Below are 18,589 nucleotides of genomic sequence, written 5' to 3' on the forward strand. Positions count from 1 at the left end.
ACAGTAAAAAAATCATATAGAAAAATTCCAGGATTTTTCATTCATTTTTCAATATTTTTCAAAATTTGGTGTAGAGAAGCACACCGGAGTACCGCTAGTAATATTATAAATTTTTGGGAAATGGGTGTAGCCATGCCTACTTATGATTACATCTGTATATCTCGGTAACCGCTTCACCAATTTCCCTCAAACTTGGCACGGTTGTTGGCCTTATTATTATTGTGATTTTATTTTTTTTCCTCCAAAACGTTTTTTAATTGTAGCTATTTCTAGGTGAAAGCGTTCGCTTTGCTCATCACTGAACTGGCCCAAATTATGTGGGAAGAAGTCCAAACGCAAATGAAGGTACTTTTTAACGGTACATCAAGATCTTGGGGGTGTTTGGCAAATTTCATATTTCGATTCTTGTTTTACTCGAAAGGACTACCAGAAAATATACATAACTTCCCAGTTATTTTTTAGTGTCGCACAGTGTTATCGATGTGACGACTTCCATGCATAATTAGGGGTGTGGAGTTTTTCGCTTAGGTTATTTATCACCTGATTGGTTAATCGATTATATTTTTATCACCATAAAAGTGATCTTAAACCTTTATTAATTTATAATTTATTGTGTTTAGTGCTGGAATATCCTTAAAATCGCAATGTCTCAAACGTTGAGGAAAGAAAATCAAAAATTGCAGTACACTGAGGATATTAACACTAAAATATAATTAATCGATTATCGATTCACAGCAACAAAGTCATCCCCAGATACACAGCAACAACGTCACCACCAGATTCACTTAAATGTTTCCTTTTTATACCCGAGCGCACTTGTGCACAAGGGTATTATAACTTTGTTCACATAACGGTTGTTTGTAACAGGCAAAACGAATCGAGATAGATATAGACAAATGTATACATAAATGATTAGAATGAAAAGAGAAATTGATTAAGCGGTTACTGTCTGTCCGTCCGTCCGTCCGTCCGTCTGTGCACACGATAACTCGAGTAAAAATTTTGATATCTCAACGAAACTTGGTACGTGCACTTCTTTTCTGCCGTAGGACGGATGGTATTGAAAATGGGCAAAATCGGACAATAACCACGCCTACCTCCCATATAACGGTAGTTTTCAGAAATACGAAAACTGCGATATTTTAGTAACTACTGAAGAATATTCACTCAAAATTGATATTTACAATAAGTTTTAGATGAGAAATAAGAATATTATAAATTTTTGGAAAATGGGCGTAACCACGCCCACTTATGGTTATATGTGTATATCTTGGTAACCGCTGCACCAATTTCGTCCAAACACACAATTGGTGGCCTTGACATAAACTACGAAATGGTCGCAAATTTTTAAAATCGGACAATAACCACGCCCACATCACATATAACGGTAATTTAGAGAAATACGAAATCTTCGATAAATCGGTAAATATTGAAGCTAGTGTATTCAAAATTAATGCTTGCAACAATTCTTTACCAAGAAATACGTTTATGATAAAATTTAAAAAAATGGGCGTGGCACCGCCCACTTATGATCATATATATATATCTCGGTAACCGTTCTACCAATTTGTACCAAACTCGGTGTGGTTATTGTACTTGCCACATAGAAGCAAAACGCTGAAAATTGTTGAAATCGGACTAAAATTACGGCCGCTTTTCATATTACGGTAAATTTCAGATATGCTTGAAACTTCAATATTTCGAAATTTAAGGACGCTAATTTACTCAAAATTGATACACCCCGGCTTACCATCTAGCGGTGGTAGCTTTCGGAAAGGTGAACAACATATATTTAATACTTGCGCCGGGTATTTAATGTTCGGCTCCGCCCGAACTTAGACTTTCTTACTTGTTGCTGTAAAGTTTAAGATGTATGAAAACTAAAAAGTAATTGTTATTTTCCTTAAATATTTACTAAATAATTATGAAACTTTATGCACTCATTCATTTCTGTTCGTTTTACAACTATATATGTGAAAATGAAAATCAAAAGGACTTCTTCCAAATAACCGATGCCAGATCGAAGATTTATTAGGGTTCTCAAGGCTCATAATAATAATAATACTATTTAACAAGAAGTTTAGCAAAAGATTGTTGATTTTGGTTAAATAAATAATATATTTCAAAAAAATTTTTATTCAATTTAAAGATAAATCTAACTTGTAGAAAGTGAAGTAAAACGAAGTGAAATGCAGTGACGAAGTGAAGGCTTCTAAAGTTAAGTGAAAAACTTCAATTGAAGTGACAGCGGCAGCACTACATACAATGTACGCAGCTTGGACTTTTGTTTTCTTGATTTCTTTCTTCGTTGCTGCTGCTATTGACTTCTGTAAAGATGTAATATAAAATAGATTAAAAAAATTAAACATCTCTTATGTACATGAGTACCTTAAAAAACAGCAGTTGCTGCCAAATTCTATTTATGTAACTTTTTACAGAATCTCTATGGTTTTTTATTGTAACAAAGTGCCGACTGATAATTTGGATCATAAAAGAGCCTTAAGTGACTCATATATGAAGCAAAGTTTTGTATTTTTAGCCTGCGTTTCTCCAAACTCATTTAAGTGGAAATTAACTTAAATTAACTTTTTTATTTAATTCTCATTTAAAATATTTTCAGCTTCAATAAGCTCTTTATTTAAGTGAGTAAAAAGTGGTTGTACAACAGATTTGACCAGCGAAGGCTTTAATTTGTACTAAGAGCTTTTAAAAGCTTTGGCACGCCGTGTTGTAAAAGCAGGGCTGGTATACAAGTAAGCAGCAGATACACAAAATCGTGGTGTGTGTATATTGATCAGCTGATTAAACGTGTAACATCTCTGAGTGTGGTTATTCTCATTTAATTTTTATTTAAATGAAGAGCATAGGTCACTTAAATCAAAATTAAAATTGATTGGTGAAACCATAAATTCGAAAATCACTAATTTTCACTTAAAGGAATCTGGTGAAACGCAGCCTTAGAAGCTTATATTTCTTACATACATAGGACCCCTTTCGGACTCATATATGTATTCTGAACGTTCAGAATATGTTTGCGGGGTCTGTACTTGGGCTGTTGCGAATGTGGAATTTTAGATATCCACGGATCCGAATGCGGATGCGGATGTTTAAAAGCTAGCATCCGCGGATGCGAATGCGGATTTCAAGTATTTTTAAGAAATAGTTTATGTGAGTAAATTAGATGATTTAGTTAAATAAAAAAAAAGAAAGGTTAGTAATTTTTAATAATATTTTTTTTAGTACTTGAATTTAAAAATTGGAACATTGTTATTAATAAAAAGTTTTTAAAGGGTCGTAAATCAAACCTGCTGTCGCCTCGGAACTTGAAACTTGACAAAATTGTAAATTCTTTTCGATTGACGCTGCACCAGTCGAGAGGACTTTCAGTTATATTTATTTTTTTTTTATTGCGGTACAATAATTCTGTTTGAGAATTGCATCGGATAGAGTGCATGTCAAGAACGCACGGAACGTCCTCGCGAGAATCTACATTTAAGTATTTTTGTACCAAATTTTGCAGGAGATAGTTTTTAGCCATAATGGAAGCAAAAAAGTCAAGAGACTCAAAAAATTAAGCACTTTATTTTTTTGTTTTGGTCAGTCTAATACATTACTTATGTACATTAAGGTGGAGTGAAAAACCCGTTTTTCGTTATTGGATCATGTTCGGGCGATATAATTGTGACATTTCGGTTAGAAACAAACTTTCACGGAAACCCACGTTAACGTCTTGTGTCCCCACTATACGCTTGAAGTGGACCTCAGAAACAATTTTCCAGATATGAATATTTTGCGGCTCTCAGCAGAACTCACCATAAGGCGGTGGCTGCATCACGGGATCCTTCCAGCTCCTCTTCTCCCCTACCATCCAAATCTGTCTATTCGTCATTTTCATAAACATTTTTGATTATCACAAAAGTTTAGAGAAGTAAAATAATTATCCGGCCTGCAACATTTTTATTAGAATTGGAATGTAAAAATTTCCGCTGGATCTGAATACGAAATCGGAATATAAGAAGGTGGAACAGCGTTTGAGATATAAATTTCGTTTTTTTGTAAGATCTCAAAACAGTGCAGTTACTTAAATTTTCTTTGGATTTACTTGGGAAATCTTAATTTTTTACATTAGCAAAGCCAAAGCCTGTCAAATTGTCTTATCATCTACGTATGTCAAATACATTTTCTACAAGGATGAGTAGTTTAAGAGCTATTCATTGATTTATCGACAAATTCGCATAATTTTCAACAGATTCCCAAACAAAAATTCACTTTCGTTACAAACATCAGGATGATGAAATGTGTTTACTCCCGGTCTCTTTCTTTTTCGTCAAAGCATGTTCTTTTATGGAGTGGAGTGCAATGGGTTATAGTCGTTGTGCTGGGTATGCAGTTACAGTTGCACGGCTATACTCAACCCCGACTCTTGCGTCCTCGTTCGCGCACATTGGCAACGTGAACAACCCATGTACGAGATGCGGTAACCAATCCGAGTGGAGCCTTGGGTCACGGCCGAAAGAGAGGGAGCTTCGGTGGGGACACTTCGACTTATTCGGTTTAAGGGCTCACTGAAATCTACAGCGTCTGTTCACCAGTAGGTGCGGCTTCAAGCGGGTGTCTGTCTTGGAGCAAGCGGCTCGCTATATAAATATGTATTTGGTTGCGGAACCACCCCCGTCCCAGAAATGGGTTGTGCGCTGGGTTTGGGACCCGCCACGTAAAAACCCCTTCCAGTCAAGAAGCGAAGCAATGCCTCGGTTAAAGGACTACGATTTGAGGGCATGCACCTGGAATGTCCGGACCATTAATAGGGAAGGTGCCTATGCCCGGCTGGTTGATGTCCTCGTATGAACAAAAGCTGACATCACCGCCATCCAAGAAATGCATTGGATGGGGCAAGGCAAGCAATGCCTGGGGCCTTGCGACGTATACTACAGCTGCCATGTAAAAAAGCGCAAATTCGGTGTTGGATTTGTGGTGAGAGAGAGACTCCGTCGCCGAGTACTGTCGTTCACCCCGGTGGACGATAGTCTAGCCAGAATCCGCATCGAAGCGAGACTCTTCAACATCTCGCTCATCTGCGCCCATGACCCATTCATCAAGCTACGTTGCTGTCTCCGGATCGAAAAACGAGAAACCAAACCGATCATGTTGTGATAGACGGAAGGCATGCTTCCAGTGCTTTGGACGTACGTACACTCCGAGGCTCAAACATCGACTCGGACTACTATCTTGTTGCAGCCAAGATACGCACCCGCCTCTGTGCAGAAAAAATGTGCGCCCAAATATGCAAGGAAAGCTTAATGTCGAAAAGCTACAATCACAACAAACCAAGAATGATAGAATACAAGATTGCGCATTCCTGCGGGTGATGACGTCAAGATAGCAACGAATAGGAAAGAATAATTGGAGATGGAAGAGAGAAAGAGTGTTAACTCTCAAACCATGGAGGTCGCCATATTTACATACATATAAACATCTCTGCATACATACAAAGAGTTTGCTAAAATGACGTCACACGAACAGCTGATTATGTCAAATTCGCCAAGAACAAAGTAGCGGTACTGCTGGTTGCGCCACCTCTGTCTCCCTACATCGTGACAACAAACAGCCAATGCATCCGCTACTCGACTTTCACACCTTCTCTCAGAGATCACTCTTCAACAAACCGACATATGCGAGCAGTGAAACCAAATTTCCCGCTCATTAAGTACCGCCGCCGAAGAAGTAGTCGGATTTCAGCGAACCCGAAAAAAAACTGGTACGATGAGGAGTGTCAGGAAGCAGATCGGGCGCAACGCGCGCTATGTGGGACCGCTATAGGGATCTGAAGAGGGAAGCGAGACGTATTTGTCGCAATAAGAAGAGAGAGACCGAAATACGTGAGTGCGAAGAGCTTGAAATGCTGGCCGACAGGAGGAATGCCCGAAAATTTTACCAGAGAGTTAGGCGACTTACGGAAGGTTTAAATACCGGGGCGCACTCCCGTAAGAACAATAATGGCGATCTAGTAACTGATGTCCAGAGCGTACTTAAATTATGGAGGGAACACCTTTCCGCCCTACTAAATGGTAGCAGCACGGAAAGTTGTGGAGAAGAAGAACCCGAGCCCGCAGTCAATGATGACGGAGTCGACGTTCCACCGCCTGACTATGACGAGGTACGTATAGCAATAACGCGGCAGAAAAACAACAAAGCCGCTGGAGCTGACAGCCTGCCAGCTGAGCTATTCCAGTACGGCGGCGAGGAGTTGATAAGGTGCATGCATCAACTCTTGTGCAGAATATGGTCAGATGAACGCATGCTCGACGACTGGAATTTAAGTGTGCTCTGCCCAATCCACAAGAAAGGTGACCCCGCCATTCGCGCCAACTACCGCGGTATCAGCCTTCTAAGCATAGATTACAAGGCCTTATCAGTGTGGCTTTAGACCTGGTAAATCCACCATAGACCAGGTATTCACAATACGCCAAATCTTGGAAAAGACCCGCGAGAAAAGAATCGACACTCACCACCTATTTGTCGACTTTAAAGCCGCTTTTCACAGCACTAAAACGAGTTGCCTATACGCCGTTATGTCTGAATTGGCATCCCCTCAAAACTCATACGGCTGTGTAAAATGACGTTGAGCAATACCACAAGCTCCATCAGAATTGGGAAAGACCTCCACGAGCCGTTCGCCACCAAACGGGATTTCAGACAGGGCGACTCCCTTTCATGTGACTTCTTTAATCTGATGTTGGCGAAGATAACAAGAGCTGCAGAACTGAACCGCTCAGGAACAATTTACTACAAGCGTGCAATTGCTGGCTTATGCCGATGACATCGACATCATCGGTAACAAAAACCGCGAAGTCTGTTCTGCCTTTTCCAAGTTGGATAGGGAAGCAAAGCGAATGGGTGTGGTGGTAAACGAGGACAAGACGAAGTATCTCCTGTCATCAAACAAACAGTCAGCACATTCGGGCCTTGGCACCACGTCACTGTTGACACTTAAAATTTCGAGAAAGTGGAGAATTTCGTTTACTTGGGAACCAGCATCAATACTGATAAAAATTTCAGCATTGAAATCCAACGCAGAATCACTCTTGCCAACAAGTGCTACTTTGGACTGAGTAGGCAATTCAGGAGTTAAGTCCTCTCTCGACGTACGAAAACCCACTCTATAAGTCACTCATCATGCCCGTGCTGGTATATGGCGCAGAAGCATGGACAATGACTCTTGGAGTATTGGGGAGAAAGATTTTGCGGAATATTTACGGGCCTTTACGCTTTGGCGATGGGGAGTACCGCAGGAACGATGAGCTGCATGAGCTTTACAACGACATGGACATAGTGCAGCGAATTAAAATACAGCGGCTCCGCTGTCTTGGTCATGTCGTTCAAATGGACACCGACGTTCCAGCTCTGAAAGTATTCAACTCGGAACCCGCTGGTGGTAGCAGAGAAAGAGGGAGGCCCCCATTGAGATGGAAAGACCAGGTGGAGAAGGACTTGGCTTCACTTGGCATTTTCAATTGGCGTCAGTTGGCCCAGAAAAGAAACGACTAGCGCGCTGTGTTGATCTCGGCCAAAATCGCATAGGCGGTTACAGCGCCAAATAAGAAGATTCGAATCAAAAATACTCATTCAAAAACTCATAAATCTACAAAATCGTATTTGCTGACCTAAGTCGACAGGTCGCGACCTCTAAATGACCTTTAAGAAATCTATAGAAATAGGCAATAATATTTCTCATAAAAACGAACGAAATTAGGGGGTAGGGTCTTGAAATTAAAACAAAAAAAACATTTTCTATGAGCACTCTAATATATGTGTATGCATATACGAATGCGTTTGCAAATTGCAATTTGGTAACCTTTGAGGAAGTGGCCTGATAGTTGCGAATTGCGCGTTTTGATCTCCAAACATAATTGAAAATTATAATTTGCGGTTTCTTATTTCGAACCACCGGACAATAACTGACGTTAAGGGTAAAATTTACGAAGGTTCATTGTCCGGCGGGATACATTAGTTAACTTAGCTTAGCTATTGTTAACACGTATACCCTGCATTAGGGCGGGTCACTAAAAGTGTTAAAAATATTTATGTTGCAGGCCTAAACACCGTCAATAAAAAATTGCCTAAAATCAACGTTATAATGTACACTTCAAATTCCCATTTTATTTTACTAAAATTGAATGGGCTTTAAAACTGAATGCTTCAAATTCTTTTCAAAATTCTGAATACAAAACTTTTTGTGAAAATTTTTTGTATTTTTTTTTGTTTTTGAACAAAATTTGCAATTTGTATTTATGTGCTGTTTGTTAGACAAGCTAAACCTTTATAAACAAACTAGCAGAGCACCCGACGTCGTTCGGGGTAAACAAATCAAAATATAAAACAGTAATACAAATATTCAGCTCAGGAGGGAAACCATTTTCTTTCTGTTTAAACTAAGGCATCCTTATTAGCATTACTTTTAGCTTTATTGTGCTTCAATATATATTGATCATCATTTGCTGTACTACAAATCTTGTTCTATTATTAATATGAGGCAGATTAAGGTAACGAATGAATTTTTAAATTACTACTACGGTACATTCCGTTTAGCTGCTTATTAGCTTAGCTGTTTTAGATAGCTGCACTTTTCTAGTAGAATGCTTATTTTAACACCGCGGGATCAAAAAAATGATATTATTTTTCCATTTCGAAATTGTCGGAAGACTGTAAGGCTTCATAAAAAACAGTTTTAAATATCCGAGTGATCTAATAGGTGAATACATACATATTTATCCCCTTTTACAAACTCATTTATATATACTTTACACTAAACACCTCCCATATATGTACATTAGACTGCATCACTCCCCATACAAAAAAAATCGGTACTATTTTTCCATTGGACTTATAAAATCTATTATATTTTAAGACGTCCACCAAAATATTTCGGAAAAATATTAAGATTTAAGCGAGCTGGACCGATTTGAAAATACATCCAAAAAATAAGTTTTTTACGAATAAAAATAGTTTCTTAAAAATGTTTTTTGAAAACATCCCCTCAAATGACAAAACGTTTTAAGGATCTGAAGAGGGCAGCGAGACGTATTTGCTGCAATATGAAAAGAGAGGCCGAGATACGTGAGTGCGAAGAGCTTGAACTGCTGGCCAACAGGAAAAATGCCCCAGTCGATGATGACGGAGACGAAGTTCCTCCGCCTGACTATGACGAGGTACGAATAGCAATAACGCGGCTGAAATACAACAAAGCTGCTGGAGCTGACAGCCTGCCAGCTAAGCTACTCAAGTACGGTGGCGAGAAGTTGATGAGGTGCATTCATCAATTTTATGCAGAATATGGGAAGATGAACGCGTGCCCGAGGACTGGAGTTTAAGTGTGGCTGATTTCCAAAACGTATCAATACAATGTTTGGAAGCTAATATGCTGCGGTATTCAAACTGTTTGTATATGCAGAGCTCCGACACATTGCAACCATATACATTGCATATTTTAAATATTCAATAAAGCAATGAATTAAGATAGAAAAATGTAATCTTACCCTTCGACGTCGGCCATTGTTTACTTCGAAATGTCATCAAAGAAGCAATTAGCTTAGCGATACGCAGTTTGCTTTCTGTATACGCATCGGTAACTTTTACGATACATTTTGGGACATGCTACAACGTCAAAAATTACACATTGACTTTGTATAGTTGCTTTGCAACTGACGTTTTGGAACTCAGCCTGTGCTCTGTCCAATCCACAAAAAAGCTACATATGTATTCTGCTGGTAAGCGAAAACTCACAACAACAGCCATTAGCAAAGATTCTCCGGCAACAAAACACCAGAAATTGGAGAGTAACGGTAGTCTCTCTGACGCCGTAGGGAAGGCACTGAAGTCAACAGAAGAGAAAGTCTCTTTGATGGAAGAGAGGATCAAAGAGCAAATTAGTGGCCTATGCAGTCAGCTGTCGCAGCAGATCTCATCACTTGAAAAAAAATTCACTGCTAAATTGCAATACAGCTTTGAGGCTGTATCGCAGCGTATTGATACGGTTGAGTGCAGGTGCAGGTAAGGAAGACTGCTTTTATTGTTAGCCTCTCCGCTGAACTTAATACAGTCAAAGACGAATTAAATAAACTAAAGCAAGAGAAGGCGGCTGGTGAATCAACTGATGCTATAATTTTTGGTTTGCCCTTTGCTAAAGAGGAGAGTCTAAGAGACATTTTCAGCTGTGCCTGCAAATCCGTCGACCTTCCATCCCCGCTGTTTCGTGATATTTTTCGCACAAGACATACAGCTGAGCATCCAAACAGTGCTGTTATTGTAAAATTCAATTCCCAATACGATCGCGCACGCACTTTGTCTGCTTTCGCAAGATACAGAAAAAAACAAAGCTGCGCTGTCTGTCACGTTAGCAGGTTTTGGCTCTGACAGCGACTTTTTCATTTATGAGAGTCTTTCTGCTGTTTACAGAAAAATTTTGCAAGCTGTAATTAAGCTGAAAAAACTGCATAGTGTGTTTTCACGGCAAGGCGAGGTGTTTGTACGTGTGTCTGCTGACAGTGAGCCGGTTGCTGTACCCAGTAGCACGTACTTATTAACATAATTAGTTATAACACATTAAATAATGTCTAACGTATATTGTTCCTCTGCCATTATTCATAATTGTATTATTTTTATTTTTCCCTCCTCTTTGTTTTCAATCTCTGTTAAGTCTGTCAATAACCACCACTTTTCTGTTATTGATTTATTACTTGAAGTTGTCTCTCCCATATGTTATTCGTTTGTCGGCGGATAAATCATTTTATAGCGTTGACGATAATCAGTCGGTACTGCTAAATATTCTTTGTAAGCAAGGCAATGGGCAAAATGGTGTACACTTCAATGCTCGTAGTGTTAATCATGATAAAAATATAGTAAGGTAGAACCGCTGAGAGTCGCTTTTAAAATTCTTGACGTTTCCAAACAATTTAATTTTTAAATTTACTCACAAACTCACACACACATTTTCATTTTCAATCTCAAGCAACAACAATTTCGAACAATTTCATTTTTTTATTTTCACTTTTATATGATTTTAAAATGTTGGCAAACTTCAAAAAAAAATCATGGCCGACAAATTGAGAGAACGGTTATACCTTGCTATGTTTTTATCATGGTGTTAATAATGAAAAATTAGATTATGTGAGATTCTTATTTGACAACTCGTCTGTCGAAGTAATTTGTGTCTCTGAGACCTGGTTCCTGATAGTTTTTATTCCATCCCAAAGTAACGGGTGATTTTTTTGAGGTTAGGATTTTCATGCATTAGTATTTGACAGATCACGTGGGATTTCAGACATGGTGTCAAAGAGAAAGATGCTCAGTATGCTTTGAAATTTCATCATGAATAGACTTACTAACGAGCAACGCTTGCAAATCATTGAATTTTATTACCAAAATCAGTGTTCGGTTCGAAATGTGTTTCGCGCTTTACGTCCGATTTATGGTCTACATAATCGACCAAGTGAGCAAACAATTAATGCGATTGTGACCAAGTTTCGCACTCAGTTTACTTTATTGGACATTAAACCAACCACACGAATGCGTACAGTGCGTACAGAAGAGAATATTGCGTCTGTTTCTGAGAGTGTTGCTGAAGACCGTGAAATGTCGATTCGTCGCCGTTCGCAGCAATTGGGTTTGTGTTATTCGACCACATGGAAGATTTTACGCAAAGATCTTGGTGTAAAACCGTATAAAATACAGCTCGTGCAAGAACTGAAGCCGAACGATCTGCCACAACGTCGAATTTTCAGTGAATGGGCCCTAGAAAAGTTGGCAGAAAATCCGCTTTTTTATCGACAAATTTTGTTCAGCGATGAGGCTCATTTCTGGTTGAATGGCTTCGTAAATAAGCAAAATTGCCGCATTTGGAGTGAAGAGCAACCAGAAGCCGTTCAAGAACTGCCCATGCATCCCGAAAAATGCACTGTTTGGTGTGGTTTGTACGCTGGTGGAATCATTGGACCGTATTTTTTTCAAAGATGCTGTTGGACGCAACGTTACGGTGAATGGCGATCGCTATCGTTCGATGCTAACAAACTTTTTGTTGCCAAAAATGGAAGAACTGAACTTGGTTGACATGTGGTTTCAACAAGATGGCGCTACATGCCACACAGCTCGCGATTCTATGGCCATTTTGAGGGAAAACTTCGGAGAACAATTCATCTCAAGAAATGGACCGGTAAGTTGGCCACCAAGATCATGCGATTTGACGCCTTTAGACTATTTTTTGTGGGGCTACGTCAAGTCTAAAGTCTACAGAAATAAGCCAGCAACTATTCCAGCTTTGGAAGACAACATTTCCGAAGAAATTCGGGCTATTCCGGCCGAAATGCTCGAAAAAGTTGCCCAAAATTGGACTTTCCGAATGGACCACCTAAGACGCAGCCGCGGTCAACATTTAAATGAAATTATCTTCAAAAAGTAAATGTCATGGACCAATCTAACGTTTCAAATAAAGAACCGATGAGATTTTGCAAATTTTATGCGTTTTTTTTAAAAAAAAAGTTATCAAGCTCTTAAAAAATCACCCGTTACAATTTACATCGCGTGGGTAAAAAAGGCGGCGGGGTAGCTGTGTATAGTAAATTATTTATAAATGCTAAAATTGTAAGTTGCTCGTCTACGTCTGAAGTTGAGTATTTGTCTGTTTTACTGTCTGATGCCAACATTAAAGTACTCGTGTCGTGTGTGTATAATTTCAATAGGTATTCTTCTTTTGAACCATTTTTTGACGACATCTCTCAACGTCTTCTCGACTATGACCATTACGTTATCTGTGGCGATTTTAATGTTAATTTGCTTAAATATGATTCCTTATCAGCCAGGTTTCTTGACTCTGTTGCTTCTACTGGTTATGTCCGTAGTTAACACTGTTGTGCCTACAAGATTTTCTTGTAATAATCGTCCTAGTTTATTAGATGTGTTTATTGCACCTGAATCAACGGGTGTACGTCTGCTTGATCAAATCTCCTTTATTTCTGACCATGATCTTATTTTTGCAAGTTTGATTTTAAATTAACAAATGTAGTGGATGCAACGACTAAATTCTCTTATCGTGATTATAAGTCAATTGCTGATGACGCTTTGTTCACAGAACTAGGTAGCTTCCATTGGAATCATTGTTGGCATCTGGCAACTGCTGATGAGAAACTGGACTTTTTGCAGAATAATATTTTATACTCTTAATAAACATGTGCCTCTTCGCCAATTCACTTCCCGATCCTGTGCTTGTCCGTGGTTTAGTCAAGAAGTGAAGACGGCTATTAAAAAACGCAACATTTTGTACGGTATATGGAAAAGAAAGCCATCCGATGAAACCTGGAATGATTATAGAAGTGCTCGCAATAAGGCGTCTTTTTCGGTCCGCCAAGCAAAGATAAGATACTTTGGCTCAAAGCTAAATTCATGCTTGCCTCCCAAGCAGCTGTGGTCAAATTTGAAAAGGTTGGGTGTGCGCTCGGGCCCGGAGGCTCCATGCCAACTTGATGCCGATTTGCTAAATGAGTTATCTGTATCCAAAAACTGTCCATCAAATATTGGTGTATTGGATCCAAGCAGCGTACCTGTTAAGTCTTACTTGGCAGAAAAATTTTAACTCAATTCAGTATTTGAGGACGATGTAGCTAAGTGCGTTGTTCGGATAAAATCAAATGCCGTGGGTGCAGAAGAGCTCCCTATTAAATTCATTAAGATTATTGTACCATATATATGGAGTAGTTTTACGCACACAATTAATCACTGGTTTACTACTTCATCTTTCCCTGCCGCATGGAAAGTAGCCACTGTTACACCTATAGCTAAAAAACCGGGTGCCTCTTCTCCGTGTCATTTTAGGCCCATAAGTATTTTACCGGGACTTTCCAAAGTATTCGAAAGTCTTATAGCTCAACAGGTTATGGATTTTATTGAGAAAAATAAGCTGCTGAGTCAACTTCAATCTGGTTTCAGGCCCCATCATAGTTGTTCAACGGCAATTGTAAAAGTGTTGGATGATATTCGTCACCCTTTCGATCAAGGCCACCTTACCTTGCTTTGCCTACTCGATTTCTCCAAAGCCTTTGATTCCGTTAATCACACATTGTTGTATAATAAGTTAGCTAACTATTTTGGTTTCAGTGAAAGCGCAGTAATATTTAATATTACTTAAGTAATCGATTCCAAAAAGTTAAGTCTGGTAATAAGCTCTCTGAACTTGCCCCCATCTCTTCAGGCATGCCACGGGGCTCCATTCTTGGCCCTCTACCATTTAGTATGTTTATCAACGATATATTTACGAGATGCTTGAATGCCCTTGTACATGCGTATGCAGATGACGTTCAACTGTATCTCTCCAACAGAATAGGGTTGGTCGAAGACCTTAGCTACAGGCTGAATGAGGATTTGCACTCCATCTTTGAGTGGTCGAAGGAAAATCTACTTCATCTTAATGCGCAGAAGTCATATGTACTACCTATATTTAAAGAAAAAATTGAGCCTTCCGTGATTCCACCATTGCATACCATATTGCATAGTCCACTTAAACTAGCTGACAAAGTTACAAATCTTGTGTTTGTCAATAACTCTAAGCTAACTTGTGAGGATCATGTTAACAAAACTGTGAGCAAAATATATTATACTCTTCGATATCGTAGAATTACCTCGCAATATGTTCTTTTAGCCACTAAGAAAAAGTTGGTTCAGAGTTAAATAGTTCCATTTCTTACGTATTCTGAGTTAGTTTATAGCAAACTAGATTCTCACTCAAATCACAAGTTGGACGTCGCTTTTAATTTTGCCATGAGATACGTATACGGTCTGAAGAAGTTTGACCATCCTTGCCTTTTTTTCTGCTAAAGAGATATAGTATATTCGATTAAGAATGTCCACGATTTAGCTTTCCCTGATTCCATATATACACATTTGATGTCTTTTTTTGCCTTTTTTGAGATATTTGCCTTTTTTGCATTTTTTAAGATATTTGCCTTTTCGGCCTTTTCTACCTTTAAAAAAGTGATTATAGCATTTACATTTTTTTTTAAGATTAAGAAATGTGCACATGCCCATGCGGCTTATAGAAGCGCAGGGACCTCTTGCCAAATTGGTGTTGGAAAAATTCACAGCCGTTTTCTCATGCTAACATAGGCTTGGAGACAATAAGGGGTGTGGATAAAATTGTAAAGGGCGAGGAAAACGCTCTTATTCCTGATAATAGGAACGTTTCAAACGTTCGCGAAAATCGAATGAAAATGCTGCCAGAAAACTTCAAAATGCATCTTGTGGTTCAAAGTTACTACAAGTATACAGATGAAAGTTTTGTGAGTTAGAAACTCGAAAGGATAAAATAGTCAAAGATTCAAAGTACAAATTTTTCTTATAATGAAACTAGTTCATAGTTTTTCCCTTTTTACTTGTAATATAAACATTTCTAAAATAAATGTATTTTTGGATTGTTCTTCGTATTTTCTGTCCAAGTGCCTTTTCCTGCCTTTACCGCTATTTTATTTTGCCTTTTCCAGCCTATTTCGTTATTTTATTTTGCCTTTTTTATAGGTTTTTAGGTCCTATAAAATTTGGAACTCCCTTCCTCAGTCGCTAAGGAAGTCATTGTCTAGAGGCAGCTTCAAGAAACTGATACTTCAGTATTTCTCTAATTAAAATTTCTTGAAAACGTGGTTATTGACTATTGCAAACTAAATTATGTTTATTAATGTTTTAAATTATTAAATATTTCATCTGTGTATTTTTAATTGTTAATGTATTTAATTTCGTATATATACATCGTTGTACAAGAAAAGATTATATCTTAATGTACTAATTAACATTAAATAATTAAATAAATGGCTAAATGGCTTGTTTTACTTTATTTGGTGCTAGTTATAAAAATACATCAAAATATTTTAAATTAAATGAACGTATGAATTGATATCCAGTTTCAGGGCCGTTTATCCCACTGTGCGTCGCTCACATTACTAAACAAAAAAAAACTGATGCTGGATTTCCCCTAGGCATTCTATGGCAAAATTGACAAATGACAGCGTCGGGCATTGAAAAATAATCGTGTCATTACATTAAAACAATAGTCATTAAGTTCATTTCCACATGGCATTATTTTAAATAGCATACATTTTTCGTCATTTCAATGCCTAGTGGAAATTGAGTATAAGAGATGTGCCCTTTCCATAGGTCGCTGGTTCATATCCGGCTCGAAGGACCAAATGTTTACACGGGGGCGTGGTGGAATTACGCTCCGGTGTAAATATAGCAGAAAGAAATAAATAGAACCAAGATATTGTGATTTTAGTTTTAATTCAATACAGGGTCAATTTATTTCAATATATATAATTCTGTGGGTATAACAAAATATTTAAATACCTTTGGACTGGAGTGGCCTGGTAGCTGCTGAGTGCTCGTTGAACTGCTAAAACCGAAGTGAAAAATATAATTTGCGGTTTCTAAGTTTGGACCGCCGGACAATAACTGACGTGAAGGGGAAACTTAACGAAGGTTCATTGTCCGGCGGGATACATTAGTTAACGGCTTAGCTGTTGTTAATATACACGAGCATGTATGAGTGTATATACATGTACATATGTACATATGCCAGCATTAGGGCGGTTCACCAAAAGTACGAAAAACTATTTAGGCTGAAGGCCTAAACATTTAAAATAGGCATCGACAAGGCAATCAATAGCCACTTGAAAATATTCCACTTCTATAAAATAAAAATACTTTGCTAAAAGTGAAATTTTCGCTCTTTGGTAATGCCATAAAAACCTTCATAAAAAATCCACTAAACTATTTTTGTATTTGTCTTTTTTACTTTATTTGGCGCTAGTTACACAAATACATCAAAATATTCTAAATTAAATGTACGTATGAATTGATCTCCAGTTTCAGGGCCGTTTATCCCACTGTGCGTCGCTCATATTACAAACAAGCAAAAAAGCATTCTAAACCAAAAAAACTAATGCTGGATTTCCCCTAGGCGTTAAATGGCAAAAATGACCAATGACAAACTCGGGCATTAAAAAATAATCGTGTCTTTACATCAAAACAATAGTCATTAAGTTCATTTCCACATGGCATTATTTTAAATGGCACACATTTTTCGCTTTTTCAATGCTTAGTGGAAATTCAGCATAAGAGATGTGCCCTTTTCGAATTAATTTCTTATTTAAAATAGGCATCGACACAGCAAGAAATAGCCACTTGAAAATATTCCACTTCTATATAATATAAAATACTAAATTTTGCACCTTATTCTAATTACCTTAAACGAGCAATTTTTGTGTATATGTATATGTATCCATAAGTTTCTCGGCAACGGCTCTAACGTTGCAAGATGAAAAATCGTTTAAAAAAGACTTTCGAAGTTGTATTTCTTCCAATTGTCAAAAACTTTTTATTTGTCACGGGAAAATACCGTAAAAATTATTTGTATCGTGCGAATATCTATAGAAATTATCAGGGTTTGAAAAATTGTTCGCACAGCGACAACAGCCAAGCATTTGCTTTTTTATAAATTGTTGTTGCTTTGCTAGCCGGCAATTACAAGTACCTGATGAAGATCTTGCACAAGCAATGAGCTTAGCCGACGACGCTTTAAAGGAATTTGAAGAAATGCGACAAGATGCAGAAAAAACTTTAATTTGCTTTTTGAACACGTAGAAGAAGTATGCACCAACCTATGTACAGAAATCAAAGTACCGCGATAGAGCAGTCGCCAAAAGAATCGCTTTAATTTGAAAACCGAAGACGCCGAGGCATACTATCGCATTGCTTTTTATATTCCCTTCCTTGATACATATATTGCTCATTTGAAAAGCCGGTTCCTAAACCATAAATCAGTTTTAAATAATTTTAGTTTTTTTGTTTCCAAAGTATGATTTTAACCAAAAAAAAAAAACTGAAGAATTGTTTGCTTTCTACGAAAAAGTAATCGACTGCTCGAAACTAAACTTTCTTCTGGAGGTAAAAATGTGGAAAAAACGAGTTTCACACGAACACTTTCGAAATGCTCTCGAAGCATTACAAGTAGCTAATGCAACGTCTTTTGGGAATGTTTTTAAGATCTTACGTATATTGGCACTTTTGCCCGTTTCAATAGCCACACCTGAACAAAGCTTTTCATGCCTGAAAAGAACTAAAACATACTTGAGAAATACGACATGTCATGAAAGGCTCAACGGTCTAGCATCTATGAATATTCACAAAGATACAAATTTTTCAGTTGACGAAGTTCTAGAAGAATTTTTCAAAAACCCACGAAAAATTTGAAAATTCTTCGTTTCATTGATTTATAAGTAAAAAGAAAAAGTTAGTGTGTTTAAAATTATCAAAATGTTTTATAAATAAAGCGAAAAATTGAATATATGATTTTAAGAATTCGTGTTTGAAACTTTATTACGCATACTTTCTTCTAAAGAGCCTTTTTTCTAGACCCATATTAGTGAAATATTATTCCTTGACTTGAGGGGAAGGGAGGGGGGGGGGGGGTTTAACTACAGGTGGTAGCGATGGAAGCCATGCTTCTTCTTATGAGCGCGCTTATGTCAAAATATCGCCTGATTTGCTTTGTTTA

General features: G+C 37.9%; 1 protein-coding gene across 1 annotated transcript in view; it reads left to right on the plus strand.

Moving 5' to 3' along the window:
* The first annotated feature begins 278 nt into the window (after positions 1–278).
* The window catches only part of LOC118749217 (alpha-tubulin N-acetyltransferase 1-like), a 163,093-nt gene continuing 144,782 nt past the window's right edge, over positions 279–18,589 (plus strand). Inside the window, exon 1 of the mRNA XM_036484007.1 lies at positions 279–345. Within this exon, the coding sequence (XP_036339900.1) occupies positions 316–345 (30 nt within the window). The 5' untranslated portion in view covers positions 279–315. The remainder of the gene's footprint in view (positions 346–18,589) is intronic.

Source organism: Rhagoletis pomonella, unplaced genomic scaffold, assembly GCF_013731165.1.
Source record: "Rhagoletis pomonella isolate Grant_MI unplaced genomic scaffold, Rhpom_1.0 Rhpom_scaffold_00014, whole genome shotgun sequence".
Taxonomy (NCBI): domain Eukaryota; kingdom Metazoa; phylum Arthropoda; class Insecta; order Diptera; family Tephritidae; genus Rhagoletis; species Rhagoletis pomonella.